We start from the raw sequence: 20,739 nt of genomic DNA on the forward strand, positions 1-20,739 counted from the left end.
GCCGAAGGGCATGTCCAACAAGGACTGTAAAAAACTTCTGGCCACCAGAAAGATTTACACTGCTTCCTAACTCAGTAACTCCCTCCCCTCAAAGGTGGCATTCGGTTTGGTTCAGGTCCTTTTTTAGGAAAAAAAATAATCACATGACATCAGAAAAGAAAACAGATACCGGTATTGATTAGAGCAGACAGGTTTGGATATTCGTGAACAACAGATTCTTTTTTGCTCTGTCTGGTTAAAATTACAAAACCATCAAAATGTTATGGGTCAGTGTGAAGAACTGCATATGTGTTTGTTTCAAACATTGGGCAATTTTATTTTCTACAAAATTTGATTTGCTTCTTATGATCACAAAGAGGCCCAGTAGTCAACCCTGTTAACGTGTTTATAATTATTTATCAGAATGTGTGAAATTATAAACATGTCTGCCCTGGGTCGTCATGTCACTATTATATTAATGTTACCGTCGCGTTTCTGTATTCTGGGTACACTTCATAAGAACTAAAACTTCAGATTCTTAGATAAAAGGACTAGGCCCTATTCATGTTACTCTTGGCTTTCGATGGATTTACACCTAGAAGACGCAATTGTATAGAACAACCGATAATACAAGGGGCAAACCAGTGGTTTATATTATACTGAAAGAGTGTATTGCTAAAGTCGGTTAAAAAACCGCAAAAAACAAAGTAGTTCAGAATTTTTTGGAAACCGAGCCCTGTAGCCATTGTAGATTTACCGGTTTTCTTAGCCCCTCTAAGGTCTTATTCTGTATTTTTGTGTGCTTGTTCACTATATATACTATACCAGAGCGAGTGATTCTGTTCATTCTAGACCGTCAGCTTTTGCCATCAAAGCATGTGTGAGCAATTCAGCCCTTTATAGATCCAACCAAGCTTCAGTCGCGTGAACAATAAGCTTCTGTAATGATATTCCAAATAAATGTTATGAAAATGTTATGCAATGGAAGACATTGTGCTTATACTTGTAATTGTATTTCTGTTCATGACATTCTTGTACGTGTGACCGAACTATAACACAAACCACCATTTCGCCTCTCAGTTTTATTCCGTCATATTCTTCAACCTTTTCAAAGGCCGCTGTAATCAATATTTTGAGTCATTCTGAAAGAACTGTGGGGTGCACAGAAATTATTCCAATAGTTACATGAAGCTTGTATCTTTATGTATGCATAAATTCCACTGAAAAAAAAGTGCCTTAGCGGTCGACAAGGTCGAAGTAGCTGCATAGGTTTACTGCCCTCATTCAACAGCACGAATGACATATCCACCTTGTTCGCCCGTGGTTCCCGGATCTACCGTGTAAGAGGCAGACGCTCTATCAATTATGTAAAACTTTCGTGTAGCCGTCGGATCAAGGCAGTGAACGAAGTGATATAAAAGCGACTTGATTTAATGAAGGTGGATATTGGTTATACGTGCCTCCTAACTGCCACATACATGTAGCACCATATCGTCGATCGTTGTAGTTATATAGAATGAGGTAAATAAATTTAAAATCTCATCAATCAGACAGCGGGGCTTTTCTGGTGAATTCTAACCTGGAGGTGTGGTATATGTCCAGCTATAGTTTGTGTGCTTGGCTTTGTCTGTTTCGCCATTTACGTGATATTTCGTTGCAGCGTGCACATCTCCATATTTATAGTGCTGTCTTTACTCGAATGCCATAAAACCTTAAGTGGAATCCTGCGTGGAGGTTAACGTGCCAGCACGGCACAATGACCCAGAAATCTGTCGCCAATGCTGCCGCTGTGAGTCCACGTCCAGCTTGTCTTAGATTCTCTCAAGCCGCATATGGTGTAAACTGACAAGAGGTCGGATTTCACCGCTTACGTGCCACAATTTGCTAACTATCCCACTGTCGTTGCTGTAATTGGCATATGCCTTAAGACACTTCCCGGCGGTGGACAAGCAATTGATGCATCTCTTAGGCTGAGTGCCAAGATAGGGAAGCATCAAAATTGGGACCTCAAAATATTCCGCTTTCAAATTAGCTATCATAACAAGTCAAATCTAATTATTTTCTGCCCAAGTTATTGCAATAACTTTTTTTTAATAACACGTTTTTTGTTAGAGCATGGGTCATTTTATTCTAGGAGAATAACAACCACGCCATGGTAGATGGAAATAGTTTTATTACAACTAAATAATAAACAAAGAGGTGTATGAGTAATTTTGATGGACATTGTTCTTACATAACACCGTCTCCATACTCCTTCAATTAACAATGGTATAAATCATAATAATAAACAAGTAATATACAGATGACATTAATTATAATTAATGGCTTTAGCCATGGACAACGTAAGACAACAAATCATATGAACCAGTGATTGAGTTTCAAGTGAAAGGATGATTTTAGCTGCCTTCCAGAAACACATTGATTTACAGGTAGTGAATATTTGGCCATAAATTCAACCAGTGATTTAGGTTTTGGTGTTCTCAAATGCATCATATAGTACAGCCCCTTCACGTTTTACAGAATAAATAAACGTACACCAAGTTATTACTTTCTCATGTATACTTACATAAGCATTAATGTCATAACTCATATCCACAGAGTGCACCCCATCCGATAAGCAGTAGAACAGTAATCTGAATGGGACAAGACAACATGCAAAAAGATGCATACAGCAGACATATACCTTTATTACTATCCTAAACATACATAAGTGAGATTGCTTACTTGAACATTTCAAAAAATCTCCATCTCTGGCAATATCATTTAAGTACCAAAGAACCTGAACCTGCAAGAAGTGCAACAACAAAAATGGCTGTCATCAGGTTATGTCAGACACAAGCACTGGTAACTTTTCTGGAAGCCTTAAATATAATACCACTAATATCAGCTTCCAAAGCTTCACAAAACATATTTTTCCCCAGTAGTTGCCTACATGTATCTTTATCCTCAAAATAAAATCTACAGCAATACATTTTGGTCATTAGTTGCTGAATCAGTAACCACAATCTTTCGTTTTGGAGGATATTCTTCTATACAGAAAACAAAAGTTATTTAAATGTCAAAATACAAGTCTAAATATTTCAAGACTAAATAAATATTAGAATATTAGGCACAGGCTTGTTGACAGATATGAATTGTATTCATAGACAAAGAAGCAGAAAATTGTGGCTAACTGTTCATGCCACAATGTACCTGGATCTGGCTAAATTTCTTCATGGTCTGGAGCGCACATTTCAGGTTGGCTGACAAATGGATTGCTGCCAAGACCACTTTAATTCTTCCTCCATCATTCTTTACGTGGATTTTTGATACTAAATGAAGGCGGCAGATAGTTAACATTTGCAGGTCATCTTATTCGTTGCGACAAGCTGTTCTGAGAAATAATAAGAAAAGCATTCTTCTAGGTGGGGATGGTATTCTTGTTCTTCATTGTTAGGTGCATATTTAAAAAGGGCACGAATCACATCTTGTAATTACTTGTGGTTACTAATATTTATTTAGATGAACATTTTTACCGTTTTTTTCCTTGTCTTGGGGTAAACAGTCCAACAAAAAAATCCAAATTTTCACCCCATCATCAGTAATTAATGCATACTTTGTTGATGTCTGACAAGAAAAGGGCATGAAATCTGACAAAGAGAAGCTAGTAATTCACCAGTCCAGTAATTAATCTTTCTTTGCAAATAAGAAATTGAACAATTTGTAAATACAAAAGTACTTTCCACCGAGATATCTAATTTGCAAACAATCCTACCGGATAAAAAAATAAGCAGTGGCTACCCGCTTCTTCTATCATTCACTTGTCCTAAACAAACACTGTTTTATTCCGTATTTTACAACTGCCCGTTCCACCATAATCATTATTCACTAATACAACAGGCAACAACAGTTTAAATTGCCTAGCTGCCGATGCACAGCCAGGGTATGGTTGGTACAGGTCGTAGCCTCCGGAGGGGTTGTGCTGGTGATTTTGACCCCTATGAAATGTTTACAACATTTGGGTAGGATATTTGTACAGCTAGATTCATACTCAATTCTAAAACAAAAGGAAATAAATCTAAGTACCACTAAGGCTGATCTAGGCGTTCGACTGTCGCTGGATTTTATGCTTCAATTTTTGGGTTCTAAGAAGAAAGCAGTGCTGACCTAGTTATCACGAACACCAGAGAAAGCATCTCGCCTTGAACACAACGTTTCAATAGTTTTCATTTATTTTATAAAAGAGAACAGAAAAAAGCATCCCTTGTATGCGAGAAACACGAAGGAGCAAAATTTTAATTCTTAGCTTGTAATATATTCAGAAAAAAAAATTATATCATAAGGTTCAATTCACTTTAAGCGTTGTCCGGTGAGATGCCTCTTCTCATTCCGATAAACCCTCGAAATCCCTAATAAATTATGCACTGACTCTGATATCTGTTATTTAGAAACTGCTGACTAAATGCTAAAATGAACGACAAAAAATGCATTTGGGGAGATGAATGTGATTTGGGCTGAGACGGTATGCTACTGTCTCGCATAATTTGTGATACCATCGTTGAATATTTTAAACAAAGTGTGTAAATCAACTGATTTTACTTCTGTTGTGGTCCGTAAATGATACAAACCTGCCCACAACACTTTGTGAAATGACCCTTCAGCTACATGTAACTAAATCACTGTAAACGATCTGAAAATGTCTCGCACAGACATTTCATGGAGTGAAGGAGTAAAGGTTCTGTCACAGCTTAGGCCTCACAAGCTGATACCAACATGTTTGATTGGATAAAATTCTCAACATGGCTGCCTCGACTCACGCCAGGCATTTGGGCAGTATTGTCATTATGTTCTACATGTTATTTGGTGAAATCTCATTAAAATAAGGAAGTATGATACTTTTTAGAAAGCTTGAGTATCCTGCTTTGGGCTGAAACATGTTTTAACCCGGTGCTATCTTGTCCTTCAAATAAGTCAAAACATACTAATATGATATTTGACAGTTCATCCTGTCCACATTCAGATATCTTAGTTGAATACATAAAAATGTTTACAGATTAGGCCTGCCACTGTGCCCAAAGACACTAGTAAGTGAGCATGCCTTGTTGTGTTCTCTGCCAGATCCACTGTTCAAACAAATTTTACCCCGAGGCTTAAAGAAGCCACAACCCATGTAGTATACTTGGGACTGGTCCAAGAATTCCTGCAGTGTTTGCCTGGCTGTATTGGTCAAATGATCAAACACAGATGTCTGATTTCATTTCTAGTCTTACAAATGTTGGCCCACATGACCCATGACACGTCACCGCTGTGGGTTAGACAAATATGTGTATGGATGGATCCAAAGGCACGATGGAAGATGAGAATTATTTACAATGATGAGTGAAGCGTTCAGCGTCATTGCATGAAATCTCGTCTGACTATGCCCGGCTGAAGAGACTGCCGCACAAGTTTGAGTTTTTTCTCAGCACACTCCGTCACCAAGTGGTTCAGTTCTCCAGCTGAATACCCCAGTAGCATTTTCAGGTCACACACAAACTTGTACACAAACCTCTTCCCATGTACCTTAAAAAAAAAAACAAAAAAACATTAAACAGACTACTCATCCGACAGAAAGGAATTTTTAATGGCGTCCAAGGCAACAAGTCTAAATCTTTCCCGTGATAACTTTCTGTATCTTCAAACCATACATCCGCTTCATATCTCATTTTAATCATGTTAATGCTGGCTTCCTCTCCGGCTGTACGTGGGAAGGTTTTCCAGCAACCTGCGGAAGTTTGTGGGTTTCCCCCGGGCTCTGCCTGGTTTCCTCCCACCATAATGCTTGTCGCCGCAGTATAAGTGAAATATTCTTGAGTACGGTGTGAAACACCAATCAAATAAATAAATAAATAATCATCTTAATATTAATTTGTGTCATCCTGGTTGACCCCTATAACTGTCACCTCAGCAGTCATACGTTAGTGTTTAATATCATTGTTTCACAACCCTCCACTGTTCACAGAGTGTTTTGCACTGTTTCTCTGTATGACCATTTAACAATTAAACCGTATTCTATTCACCCACTATAAATATAATATGTTTGTAAATTTGATTAGGGTTTAATGTCGCTTTTAACATCATTTGGGTCATGTGACAACGGTCTCCGCTCGTAGCATGATGGATCAAAAGTAGACATATTTATAGTAGTGCCTCAAAGGAATACGATGCCGAAGACACCAGACATGGCCCCCACCTAATCACATTATACTAACCTTCCACCAACCAGTACTTTGTCTACTCTCTTTCCGATGAGCATCAAGTGGGGTAGTACCAAGATTACCAATTAGGCATGAGTTGATTCTGGATGACTATAACTAACGATACACTTTTTTCTGTTTATCAACCATACATTTTGTCGACTAAGCCATTATCATTCATTCATTCTACACTTAATACTGCACTCAACATGTGCATATAGGATTTTGGAAGTTCGCCCTACCTTTGCAATCATGTCTCCATCGTAGTAATACCGCAAAGCTCTGCTGAGTTTTTCATAGTTCATTGTGGGCTTGTTTTTCCTGCCTCCCCACATCTGTGCCACGACCTCAGGGTTGTTCAGTCTGAACTCACCATCATCCCCTACCCATGTGATCACCTCCCGACAGTCTTTGTCTGTCAGCAGCTCCAGCAAAAACTGCCATAACTGTATCTGACCATTGTTACCTGTAGAAAACAGCAAATAATCACTACTGTGGTACACAGAGCAAAAACATAACTGGCCTCCGTTTCATGTATCTTCACAGCAGAGGCTGTCATGGCAAGTTAAGGGCTTATATACATGTAGCTATGTGTGCTTTATGAAGCCCCCCTCTGATGATAAAGTCAAGGAATAAGAGTCATTAGATGACATATCCAAGCCTCACAACAATGAAAATGAGTCATGATCTTTTGATAACTCTTTTGTCATCATTACTGCACTGCAATCAAACTAACAATCAAACAACACGGTCACTGCAGCACTTATGTAAAGTTCTCATGTAACCTACTGAAAGCTGTATGATGAGTTATGTTGGCACATTTTTGTGATGTTCAGATTCCATCCTCAAACAGTGATAACTTGGACAATAAGTCAAGAAATACAACTCAGACATATAAAAAGACTAACCAAGCTTCAGTGCAATGCAGCTACATAAAAAATGTGATGACTATGAATGATGGACAGACAGACAAGCAGACTAGCTGACCAACGGATATGCTGACTGCTATGCACTCCCATATTAATGTCTGGTGGACAAAATAATCAACAGAAACACTGAAAGTAATGAACATATCAAAATCCATGAACACAAACATGTACGTGTCGTCCCCAAACCATCTGTGACTTTTTAAGGGTATCCATAAAATCTTGTTGAAAGAGATCTTCATATAAGAGACTATCCTCTTACAAACAAAACCCCAGGAAGCATAAGAATCTAGAAAATTCCCTGAATTACGCATAGCTTGACATTTACTCGCGGTTTAGTAGGTCATATATTTCCAGGTCCATGCAGAAAAACCAGAAAGACAACACTGAAAGGCAGACCAAAACTTGTCTACACAATATGGCAGTTGTGTCATTACCTGACCATCACCTGAAAATATGGACAAATGTTAAGAGTGTTTAAATCAAAACCTCACCTGTCCGGTTCCCTGGTCCTGTTATTCTCTCCTCTCCTGATAGACGAGGAGACCTGGACTTGGAGCCACACTTGTAATTGCGACCTTTCCCTGATAACACACAGATGCAAAATATTTATGCATAATATGGATCTTGAAAAACAATAAAGATTCAAGATGCCAATGTTATAAAGTTTGTGTAAAATGTAATCAGGAAGGCACAGGCACAACACCACTGCTTTTAATTGTATTTTGGACAGTTTTTACAACTTAAGGTGTGAAGATTTAACTATCAAAGAAAAAGTAAATTGACATACATCACTTCTCACTTACACTGTACACAGTGGCGTGGCAGATTTGAAATCTGTATATGAATGACTTGCAGTAGTAAAATGTTACCCTTACCTGTGGTTGACACTGTGATGTGGGTGATGGCCTGAGGTGTTTGCTGCTGAACCACAGCTGTAAGTACATACCAGCATCAAGTTATAACCTAACTACACACACTACAATGCCAGCACAGGTTATAACTTAATCTACAATAAACTACAGATACCACATTGATAATGTCACCATAGATTATCTGATACAGAACGAGACTAAGAGACAGGTTATCACTTAAACGTTTAAACAACAGATACCCTGATGTCATCATATGTTTTCACTTAAAGGTGGAAACTAGATACCACAATGTCATTACAGGTTATCACTTAAAGGTGGAAACTACAGATACCACAATAACATGACAGGTTATCACTTAAAGGTGGAAACTACAGATACCACAATGTCATCATGGGTTATCACTTAAAGGTGGAAACTACAGATACCACAATGTCATAACAGGTTTTCACTTAAAGGTGGAAACTACAAATACCACAATAACATGACATGTTATCACTTAAAGGTGGAAACTACAGATACCACAATAACATGACATGTTATCACTTAAAGGTGGAAACTACAGATACCACAATGTCATGATGGGTTATCATTTGAAGGTGGAAACTACAATGCTACAGGTTTTCACTTAAAGGTGTAAATGACAGATACCACAATGTCATCATATGACATTGCAATGTCATACATGTACATGTAGGTGATCTGATACAGAAAAAAACTGAGGTGATCACTATGGTGCCATATCTTATCCGATACAGACAATAACTACTGACACCAGGTCATCGTATGTCTACATGTCCAATACAGAATGCAACTTTATATTCTACAATATCACCACAGGTTATCACTCGAAAATGGCATCTACAGATATCGGAATTCCATTAGGAGTTATTCACTACATATGTAGGTAATCTCATTCTGACTATAATTCTGCAAGCTTGTGGAATAAATACTTTACTTTTAAGCATGAAATGTACATACAACTCTTATTTCTCTGTGTTCACTGTCACAGAGAAAAAAGGTTTTTCTCCTTTCATTCTTTCTTGAACTTTAAAAAAAATAGTTGGTGGATGAAGACCTGAAACATACCATCTGTCAGCAGATACTTACCAACAAATTTACATTTACGAAGGAGCTCCAGGTGAGTCCAGAAGATATCGCCAGGATCTTTGGGAATTAAGTTAACAAACTCTGGGTGTGTGAGTTCACACAGCCTGTTGCCATTGAACAGGAAATCACTAAGATTGACACCCTCAAGTTTGAACTCCTTGACTGCCCACTGGATCCAGTGACGCACGTGTGCCTCATTCCACAAGTTGGGGTCTGCATGGACACAAAATAATGTAGAACACACCTTAGACGGATCACAATACTACATAGGTACATGCAATGTATGTAGAGACATATTAAAATGGAGAACGATCCCCTACAACTGTTTAATTATCATCTTCTAAACATCCTATCAAGACTGATCTTACACTTCTGACTGTTGATGGCAATGGTGCATGCTTTTTACACATTTTATAGTAAAACAGTCTCTTGTTTGGCAGAGTAATGTTGATCTGCATGATGACTGCTGTGACTTCTTAACCCTTTATTGCGACTCACTTCAAATACATGTAAGTGAACAAGTTATCTATGGAAAATATTCCAAAGGGCACAGTTTTTTTGAGCAATTTCAAAAGCATTCCCAGTCCTAATTTATGCCTGTTTGATTGACTGACCATTCAACGGTCATGTTTCCAAAATAGTGTTAGCTGACCAGGAAGCGTGATGTGCTCCTGTGCACCCAGATTTGCAAAATGGGTACACAGGTAAACATTTTGGGGTTCACTGGCTAAAAGGTGGATGCATAATTTTGTTCACTTTAGTTTCAACCATGCAACATTAGTATAACAATGATGATCTGGTGTGGCCCAACAAACACCCCGAAGCACAAGGTTTGAGAGAAACAATGTTGCAGGGGAACCCTATGTCAGTAACGTTGCTGATGGTTGACTGCCCGAATGCCTAGTTGATGGCATATAACTTGTTTCATTCCAAACACCAGACCAGAGTGTGATTAAGTGCACAAAATAAGTATGACTGTGGTGACCATTGCAACAACAATATCATGACTGAAGGAAATGATAAGAACCAAAGCACAGTTCTTCCCTTCTATTCTGCTGGTGTCAAAGTATGTGTACGATAAATTCTTTTGGAACCTATCAAATTAATGTTGTTACATCTGTTGCAGCGATAGCTGGGGTCAAGATTCAAAACCAGACATGGGCGGCAATAGCTCCACAAAACATACAATTGTGAAAACAAACCACAATAACAGTGTGGTAGAGAAGATTATGTAGCTAAAGACTGGCTCGTTATCTTATTACTATCCCTAGAGAAAAATCTGAGGTACAGAGGCACTGAATATAGCAAAATTTTTTAAATGCATTTGGTGGCAAAACAATTAGTCATAGTAAAGTGGTTAACAAAAAATGGAGAGCAGCACATCTACCTAATCTACGTGCTGACCAACTTTCAGCTTTTTGTCTGCCATGGTTTTTCTCCTATGGTCCTCATAATTTTACAAAAAAATGTGGTAATATTTCGAATAATTGCAAAACAGTGTAGCTTACTTCGACAATTTTTTTTTTTCGCAATTAGCAGGTCAAGACTGATAATCATATTTACACATGGCTACTTAATTTAGCGAAGACACTGATGTCATGTGACAGTTCCAGTTTAAAGAGTTTGACCCCTAAATATCAGCAGGGAACTCACATCCAGTGAGTTAAATGTTTCATGGCAAATATTATTTTGTATAGAAATAATAGCATGGAGACACAACTAACAAGATTTATCTTAATAATAATGAAGTCAAGGAATCACAACATAAATGTAACAATGTTTCACAAACTTTCAATCCACATGCTGGGATCATTATCAAGTAACTAACCACTTGATAACGACTAGTCACTTGATAACGATCCCGGCATGTGCATCGAAAGCTTGTGAAACCTTTGAAACATTTACGCCTTGATTCCTTGACTTCGTTATTATTATTGAACCCACAGAACTATGAGTCTGGAGTAAACCATTCATTGTTGGTCAGTTACTTCATTTGTTTAAGGTGACATACACTTTAGTACTTGGCAACTATTCGCTGCTGTCACTGATACCTCATCCAAGTGAGAAAATTTAAGATAATAATTTACATTTACATATATTTTCTTCACTGATAAAAGTTGTACTTTCGCTCAGATATCACTTTTGTTACTATAACTTGATATCTCAAACCCAAGTGCCTTGACATCAAAAAGAACGATTTTTTTTAGGTGATGGTCCCTTCCGAGCTTGGTGGGATGACGTCACAATACAAGTTTACTAACATTCACCATTCTTATGTCACACAACAAGACACAAAGTCACAGCATACATCATGTTCCATCTCTCACCTGAAAAAATATTTCTGGAATTCAACCCTCACTGTGCAATAACCTTTATGTAATGTGTATGAATGGTAATTTTCGTATGAGATCAGAACTTACCAAAAGGAATTTTCAGTCTCTCTTGTTCCTTTCTGAAGTTCTGATCAACGATCCAGCGAGTAACATGTTCAGCCTCTTCAGCATATTGAGCCTTACCCTGTGGCTGAACAGCTCCTGCCTCTATAGCTTCCTCAGCTGAAAAACAACATGGTGGGAAGAGTGGACGTCATTAGGTTACCAATATTTACCAAATAAACAAAATGTTACATATTCATAAAATATTTTCACAAATCTGAAAATGTTGTCTACCACCTGCAAAGGGATGGCGTTACATGTATACTACATACCTGGTATGACGTTACCAGTTTGATGTTCAAATGTGAAAATCAATGCAGAAATATACATGTAGATACAGGTAGATGGAGATCATATTTTCACAGTGACACAATTTTTCCATACCTTGTACAGTCTCTTCCTGTTCTGCCACAGTTTCTACTTCCTCTGCAGGTTTTAAGATGTCCACGATGTTTATCTTTGATTTTACACCTTTCATGATGGAAACAACAAAGAAGAATGTAATTCAACAGCGCAGCATGTCACATAAAACACTCCATAATACCCTGACAATTGTTTACTACATATATTGTATCTAGGACATAATGAGCAACCCAACCATTTGTTGGGGGTGCAGCTGATGTTATCAAAACACTACTATAATTCTTAAAACTTTTCGCATGTTTGCAAAGTGTTTATTCAAGCATATTCAGAAGGCTACTAAAAGTGTACATAAACTGCACTGCAAGTTTCTCTTTCATATGTGAAAGGGATGTCGAATTGAGGGCAATAGCCTAGTGGCAGGTGTAAACCATCAACCCGACATGGGTCATATTGATAGGTTATAACTGCCAGCAAAAAAGAAAGCATGGTCCGTCGGTTACTGCCACCAAGGACTTCAGAACAACTGAAGCAGGTGAATCTAGAAAATTCTTTGTCCAAGGATGCAAATAAACTGATGTCTCAAGTGATCTAGAGATACGAGATACTGGCAGAAGTCCGAAGTGGGACATATTACGTCATTTCAGTGATGCTCGATATTCCACTGCAGCATCAATAGTGCGACATCATAGTGGGAAAACCAAATATGCCACAGATGAAACCACAGAATGCAACATGTTTTGCATGGCACAATGAAATACTTGTGACGTGTAAGTCCTATGTCATGCTAGTGCCACCTTTTGTGAGGAAAATCTGCTGGTACAACATTAAAAGGCAAGCACCTCAATCATTTCGCCAAGTGATGGCTCACCCCATGGTTATAATTTGGGGAACTGTCAAGTTTCTCTTTTTTTAACTACAGTTACGAAAACATGTTAATGGAAATGTTTAACAAAGTACTCTACCTGGTTGTGATTTCACTTCTACATTGATCTGGACCATTCCTTCCCCCTGCACACACTGGTCAACCAAACTCTTGTTTGAGTCCAGCTAAGAACGAAAAAAAAAAAAAATGAACAAAGTTATTGGTTGTATATTGTACAAGTCAAATGTAGAAAACAGGAGTTCAGAGTATACTGATAACCAAATGTTATAGTGACTGGATAAAGTGCCCAAATTTATTTTGTTTGGCCATTCAAACTTCAATCCAAAATCTGCTGAACTGTAACAAGTGTCTTGTGAACGTAATTATAAGGAAATGTGATTTGGACACATGGATGTGTATGTTAAGTACATTATATTACACCACTCACCAGAAGGTCATCTTGTAAATAGAAGTCATGTCCAGCTAATGAACACTGCAGCCTTATCTCAAGCAGCCTCTTCAGTGTGGAGAGTGGTTCAGCTATATCCATGTGCTGGATGATAAGGTTCTGGTACTGGGGTGGAGCCCCCTGTTCAGATATAACCTCACCATCCTCTGTCAGTGTATTTACTCTACAGGGCAAATAGGAAAATATTTTCATTAAGTTAAGTATGTATACCCTGTTAAAGAACAGGCAAGACCAAGAAGCAAATTTACTTTAACATTTGCTTTATTTATTACAATTAGTGTTGCATATATCTGGTACTACTGGCATTGTCATAAGTGTGATTAAGCTTACTAAATGCTACATAAAGCAACCCATGGATTATTAACCCGAGAAATCCTCTCACTGAACGATTTTTGGCTTAAACTATGCCAGCCATGTTGTGGTGATATGTACCTGTATTATTTTAGTTTAATAAATATTTATCACAACACAAACTAACTCTTCTGTGGTGACATTGCCATCTTCTCCCAGGTTAACGACAAGTCCATCTGTAATGCATGTCTCCTCAGTAACACATGGTTCCTCTACTTGCTCCAGTTCAACCCCTTCAGTCACAACTTGATATTCCTCTATCTTCAGCTTCTTCTCGTCTCCCACAAGTGGTGATGTAGCTCTCTTCATGTTTTCTCATTCAGCCAAAACCCTGTAAGGTAGAGAGCAAAAAGGCTGAATGAGTACGAAGTACATGGATTCATCTTACGGTGTTCGTTTACCGATTACTCAGTCATAACTAGTTGAAATGTAATCGAATAAACTATTTAAAATTAATGAGTTTCTGGGGCCATATGTTCAAACTTACAGCTTTCAGTGAAGTAAAAACAAGAAATTAATGCCCCTAAAACCGTCGGATTGTGAATAGAATGTGAAGAACAGTGCACACGTCTATGTAAGACATCCTGCTTAAGCTTTCTCTTATCCTCCGGGAAGTGATTCTAGGAAGTTGTACGAAGACGGAAGTTTTAAATCTCTTCATACGTCCTGCTTCCAGCTGGTGCTGGTCATGACTACAACAACATCCGCATTCAGAACAAAAAATTTACTGGCCAATAACTCCCAGACAAAACCTTCACACAACAACAACAACGTACATATCTCAGGGAGACAACCTCCAGAAATCATAATTTGAGAGGTATACACATCTTGAGCGCAACCTGCCATTAACCGTACATTCATTCTGAGGGAATGAAATCAAGCAACCACAATGTGACGGTCTCCAAAATTATCCATCCGGTTTTGTAATTCTGCTTCCGATTTGAAGCACTTCCGGCTTAGGTCCTATACGCTGAACGTCGCACCACGTTCCTCAACAAAGTAGCCCAAAAAGAGTGGCCAAAATCCAGAAGACCCCGCAGATTTGAAGATATTACCTTTCTTTATGATCAAGTTTGCTTTCATAAATGTCAGTGACGCCTTAAAATGATTTCGTAGAGCCAGAATTTAACAAACTTCTCCGACCGGAAACTCTGAAAATACATTGACCCTCAGAGCAGACAAAGCTTGAACAGCTAGGTGGTTAACATCCGACAATCCCACAGTGCGTGTGGGCTCCGATTAAGCAGAGCGGACCGTTTTGCTCTTTAAGTTTGTATCGCATTGTAGAATCCTTTATAATGTCAGCTTGAAATCGTGATGCTACTCACTCATGGTCAAGAGTTATATTAGAAACACACCTAAAATTAACATAAATATATACAGGAATACCCACATTCACAAAACGTTAAATACATTTTGAAAGAGCTGACCTAAAGTTTTGCCGGAAAATCAATTTCGCGTGTCACGGCTTTCTCCTAAGTGGCTGCACACACCTGTGGTACATGTACGTGAAGGCTACACGAACATTAAAACTTGAGAGAATAAAAACGTTACGGATGTTTAAATTTTATTTTCAGGGGGACGCCAAATTCACAATTTAAAGTTTTCTCGTCATCTGGAAAAGTCAGACAAATGTAATTTAATCCAGCATGTGCTTTTATATAATTATCTGAATTATCCAATGATAAATGTTCTCTTTATTCTTGGTTTTCAGTTAAAAAATCGACCTGTTACTATGCGAACATGTAATTTCTAACTGAAGACCACGAGGCTCACATTTGTCCAGAATAAAATCAAGTCTGCATTTTATACATGCTCAACTGAAGGGTGCTGGTCCTCGATGTGGCTTGGTTGATGTTAACCCCCACGTCATATTACAAGTGACAGACGAATGGTGTGTACATCCTGTCAGTCGACTTGCGAGCTTCTGATGCAGCTAGGAGATTGAACACCTGAACAACTACGTTTAGAGCATACTTTTTCACTGCATTCACGGCCAATTTTGGTTAGATACATATAATCTAAGACAAGGCATGGAACTCGCATTAGAAGAGCGTCCAATAGAGGCCGAAGTAAAACGCTCCTACGAGAAAGCAAATGGCGACGAAAAAGATGCCTCCGGTAAATACCTTTTTTGACGTTAAACCACAGATGTCTAGACACTGACAGGCCATGCTGTTTTGGCAGAGTGTTGTGAATTCATATTGATACTTTATTGGGGTCGTTTCATATAAATTTTAGTGCTGAATAATGCGAAGATGAATTTCTTCTGAAGATAAGCCAGAGCCAAGTATTTACGTCAATTCTATCCCCAGGGGCCTGTTTTATGAAGCACATTTACCATGATGACGTTTCTCTTCACTATATGTTGCCATGGAAAATACGCCAGGCAGAATTTGAAGCCGCTTCGTAAAACAGACCCCCGATGGCTACTTCAACTCCTTTATTTATATTGGGCTTGGCAGAGTATTGTAACCATAGGGGGAATCAATGGTAAACCATACACTGATTCACACTTTGTCCGACAAGTCTTTCTAAGCAGTGGCTGCAGTCCAAAAGGGGGGTCAACATACCTCTCGGTCCGGCCGTACAGGCAGTATGGTAAGGACACACGAGACCTGGAATTCACTTCAGAGTCATCGCTAAAGCAGCAGCCATTTGCCTTCGTCACAGCTATGGGTCATGAAAAAGTTATTGTTAGTAGATGGCACATGCTTGTTAACTCTGAAAAGACGAGCTAATGGCTGCCTTGTGTAGAAATGGTCTGCCGTGTCGTGAATACAGGGCTGGTGTGCCATTACCAAGTGGAATATGCCTGAGTTGTTGCATGTGCGGGCAAGCTGAAGAGGTAAGAGCCAAAGTTGGCACCACCTTTGGACGGCAGCCATTGTTTGGAAAGGACTTGACGGACACGGCATGAATCGGTGTTTGGTTTACCATTGGTTCCCCGTGTGACTACAATACTCCGCCCGCCCAATATAAAGAGAGAAGTTAAAGTAGTCACCTGGGACTACATCAGTACATGTAAAATTGCAAGCCTATGTTGACTTGTATGTATTAATCTCAAGGTAGACACAGGTGCAGTAAACTCTAAGACTGTTTGATACTGGCGTGCTTGACAACATAGCCTGTGATTTGTAAAGACTAGGGTGCTATTTATGTGTTGATTTCCTCATGCCTTTTGACGTAATTTTTTTCCCACAGTCACATGCTTTTACTGATTTTTCATTGGTTAAAAAATTAATAGAGAAATGTTTAGTTTTCATTCTAGTCTGCTACAGTTCATACATTTTAGAAGATCATTTCTTTTTGAACAGACAGCATGTTGGGTAAGTAGCTGGATGCTTAAACCTCTAGACCACTTGATTTAATGTGATGGAACATGTTTTTCAGACGTGATTAAGACAAATGAACATTGGTAAGGGTTGAATGTGCATGTGCTTCTGTCGTATGCTTTTGTCTCGTGGACGACATCTGAAACGGTTTCCTCTATATTCGGCCAGTCTCAGTCAGGGAAGCATGAATGAATTGATATAAGTAGTGACATAGAAAGCTACACGTAAACAACACCCTAATCTTTACAATAGGCCCACAGCCTTACATTTAAAACATGATTTTTCAGAGAATCTGTTTCCTGCCTTACAGTCATGTAGAATTCAAATAAAATGATGCTACTGTAGGTGGACCCAGTTTGCTGTTATTTTAAAGGAATACATACATGTATGGAGGTCAGATAGTTGCAAAATAGCACAGAGTATTGTAACATTGCATGGTGGGTGGGGGGGGGGAGGGGAGTCAACAGGTTAGCTATGACTAACATTAGGGGATGCTAGGTGGTAGGCAAAGAACTGACAGATGTTCACAGTGAGTGAGTGATGTGTATTGCAGCCATCTGGGTGACCAGCCACACTGATGACAGTCCAAGGTGGTGACTGACTCCTCACTACTCACCTCACTCTAGGGCTGGATTTTTATAGCCCCAGCAAGGACCTTAGAGAAAGCATTTAATTACCCAGCTGTGGGTATATACTCAGTACATGACTTAACTAAGATTTGTGTTTCCATAACATTGGAAACACTGCATTTAAAGACAGCTTAAAAGGTACATGTAAGAACATTTAACTGCTACTTAATCTGCTATTTATACTCAAGAGGTATGCAAAATACTACTACTACCTCCAAACATCATTTAATTGCTATGAAACCAAACTAACTCATTTTAATTTTACTGTAAATCCTCAATAACTTTTTAAATATCATTCCACCTGCAAGCTAGTAACCATGATGACAAAGTACAACTTAATACGAAGAGCCATATGCAATATCGCTACCTGATATCAATCACTAATGATGAATTTCTTCCCCAAAGTCTTTAAACCTAACACATCAGTGTTGCCAGAAAGGCAGGAAGCCAAATTCTATTTACAGTCTTACTACAACATCTTCAAGTTAGTAGTGTACCTGTCAGTGAAACAAACGTTCAGTTTTATTCAAAACAGGATCAACTTTGAAAAGAAGTGAATGTTGTGTGTGAATTACAGAAACAAAAAACAGGGGCCTCTGTGGCTGAGAGGTTCGCTCACAAGTGCTGTGCAATGACCCAGGAGCACCTCACCAATGCGGTCGCTGTGAGTCCAGCTGATGCTGGTTTCCGCTCGGGCTGTACATGGGAAGGTCTGCCAGCAACTTGCAGATGGTTGTGGGTTTCCCCCTGAACTCTGCCCAGCTTCCTCCCACGCCTTTGTATAAGTGAAATATTCTTGATTGTGGCGTGAAACATTTATTCAAGTAAATGAATAAATACACAGAACAAAAACAATGTGTCTGTTTAAGCACAGAATGATATAATAAATAGCAAGTACATTATAATATAGCTGAACAGGCAATTAATTACAAATGCTTCATTCTGCTATACTGATGGATAGGGAGGGAATGTGGCCAAAACATTAGATATTAGCTGTAGAATTCTGCCAGACCAAATTCTGTCATTTTCCTTTTTCATTTTCCAAACAACTGAAGGCAAAGTGACAGTTATCTGTTAAATTTTCCTGCGTCAATTTCACTTATAAGTTGCATGTGACTGTTGCAAAATGAAGAAATGCTTTGTAATGGTATTTAAAAAAAAACAGAGATAAACATCATTTTTTCACAACTTTTATCTACTTCCAGTTCCACCTCATCAATATAGTATGTGTGGAGAGATGAGATTAGACTAGGGTAGATTGAAGCTCCTGTGGTTTTGAATGGATAGAGAGCTCTGCTGTCAGTCACACAAGTATAACGTAAGAACACGTTGGCAGCTCATTGTGTCTACATGTAATTAAAAACCAAATCTGCCAGTGGGCTTGGCATTCTCATGTTAAAGGCATAGGGCCAGAGGCCTGATAGCTCCCTCTGCACAAAAAAATCTGCAGGAAAAAAATTCAGGAAAGTGTAACTTAATGTTGGTGTACTATAGTTATTGAGAGAAAATAGGCTTGTAATATTTTTTTTCTGGCTATCACCTCTGTCACTTTGAAATCTCTTTGTAAACTATCGTTTCATGAGTGTAAGTTTTGACTGTAATGTTGGTCAAGGATATTGTGCTAATCATACTGGAAATTTATATGTATTGATATATAATGAAATCTTTATTTTTTTGATCACAAACTTTCCAAGTTATACCCTGTATATATATTTTACTTGTCTTGATTAAATTTTTTATGAACATGGTGATGCAGTTTTAAATTTTGACTCCAATCAGAGATCTTTATAAAGAAATTGACTCTTGATCTGGCTTATTGATCTGCAGGGGTGTAGTGTACATCTGATTTCAAAGACATTTCTGTCAATTATTGACAGAAAATATTTAATTTGCATTTGGGAACAAATTACCAACAGGTCGCTTGGATGAAAGACTTTCTGCAATCATGTCATGATAATTTTTGAGAAAGAAGTGTTCAGCCTTTGGTGCTTGGTTGTAAATTTTTTTTCAGAGGGTTCTAACATCTAGAGTTAGTAGCCATGGTGGCATCAATTTCAAAAGCATTTGGAATTACAGGTCACCTATCAGGGCATGTTGCACAAAGCTGTGCTAATGGTTAAATGCCTGAACAGACTGACTCAAAGTTACCTTTTCAGCCATTTCACCTACCCCCTAACTGTCTATGAAAATAACCTTCGATCTTCAACATCCATGAAACTTTTTCCTCCAGAACCTTCAACCAGTGCCCTTACAAATTCTTTTAGATATTATGGGTTGACACTGGAAACGACTCCCTATACATCTTAAAATATCAAATTCAGTGTTTTCAAAGAAAAGAAAAAAAAAAAGGAAATGTTCATCATGTCAAAATATGCTTCCATTGATTAAGTGTGAAATTGTCTATGATGCACTACACTGTATATACATGTAGTTGTATATTATATCAGGGTCACCCATGTTCTATATATATATATATATATATATATATATATATACTGTATATACATAGAAATGACTTGTGTGAATGTGGGTATACATGAGGGATTCAGGGAAGATTGGTTTTGTAACTGATTTATCTCCCTCAGTAAGTAAAGTATTGTTATTATGGTATTATTTACCTATGCTCCAGAGCCCCATTCCCAATGGTCTGTTCCTAATTTCCAGCTAGAGGCCCCAATTGGGTTTTGATTTTCCAAAATACACACTTTTCAGATCGGCACACCTCTCTTTTACTGTTTGAAAAATGGGATAATATGAGATGTGAAGTTTTGTGTGTTCAGCTTAGGTTAACTTAATGCATTGACAAGTTTTTATTTAAAATACCAGTTAACTGTAAAATACGCATAAAATCATAGTTCCCTGTTACACTTTTCCCCCAATACATGTGGTACTAAACATTGTCAACATACATGTATACTTTGGTATTGGCCATGCAAGGATATGTACATATAGCTTAAATGCATATTTTTTCCTTTGTGGAACTAATATATGTTCAAGCCTTTTTGAGGAAATGTGAACATCCCTAGTGGAGGTATAAATGCAGAAAATAGACATCGACTGCATATATCAGACTGTATATTTTTTCACGGACCCAACACTGTTTTGAAGAGTAACGTCACTGCATTTAGCAGGGTTGTTCCAACTGCAATTTATTCTCATTGGTTCTCGACATATGAACCCTGTAGTTCTTTAA

At 38.2% G+C, this 20,739-nt stretch overlaps 2 protein-coding genes across 5 annotated transcripts in view; one reads left to right on the plus strand and one right to left on the minus strand.

The window, feature by feature from the left end:
- Window positions 1–2,143: 2,143 nt before the first annotated feature.
- On the minus strand, window positions 2,144–14,769 carry LOC135469637 (GA-binding protein alpha chain-like). 4 transcript variants are annotated; one of them, XM_064748169.1, is made up of 11 exons: window positions 14,638–14,769; window positions 13,710–13,913; window positions 13,211–13,394; window positions 12,863–12,947; window positions 11,922–12,008; window positions 11,523–11,657; window positions 9,103–9,315; window positions 7,999–8,055; window positions 7,615–7,704; window positions 6,437–6,660; window positions 2,144–5,520 (listed from the first exon to the last, which is right to left on the minus strand). In XM_064748169.1, exons 2-11 carry the CDS (start codon window positions 13,889–13,891, stop codon window positions 5,353–5,355), a joined length of 1,425 nt encoding a protein of 474 aa, XP_064604239.1. In that variant the 5' UTR covers window positions 13,892–13,913; window positions 14,638–14,769; the 3' UTR covers window positions 2,144–5,352. The 4 variants fall into 4 exon arrangements, with proteins under 4 accessions (XP_064604239.1, XP_064604256.1, XP_064604247.1 ...); XM_064748186.1 differs by lacking the exon at window positions 14,638–14,769 and adding an exon at window positions 14,438–14,506; XM_064748177.1 differs by lacking the exon at window positions 14,638–14,769 and adding an exon at window positions 14,359–14,494.
- Window positions 14,770–15,462: 693 nt separating this feature from the next.
- The window catches only part of LOC135482275 (AMP deaminase 2-like), a 29,006-nt gene continuing 23,729 nt past the window's right edge, over window positions 15,463–20,739 (plus strand). Inside the window, 1 exon segment of the mRNA XM_064762182.1 lies at window positions 15,463–15,703. Coding sequence (XP_064618252.1) covers window positions 15,616–15,703 — 88 coding nt within the window. The 5' untranslated portion in view covers window positions 15,463–15,615.

The sequence above is a fragment of the Liolophura sinensis genome, chromosome 1 (genome assembly GCF_032854445.1).
Source record: "Liolophura sinensis isolate JHLJ2023 chromosome 1, CUHK_Ljap_v2, whole genome shotgun sequence".
Taxonomy (NCBI): Eukaryota; Metazoa; Mollusca; class Polyplacophora; order Chitonida; family Chitonidae; genus Liolophura; species Liolophura sinensis.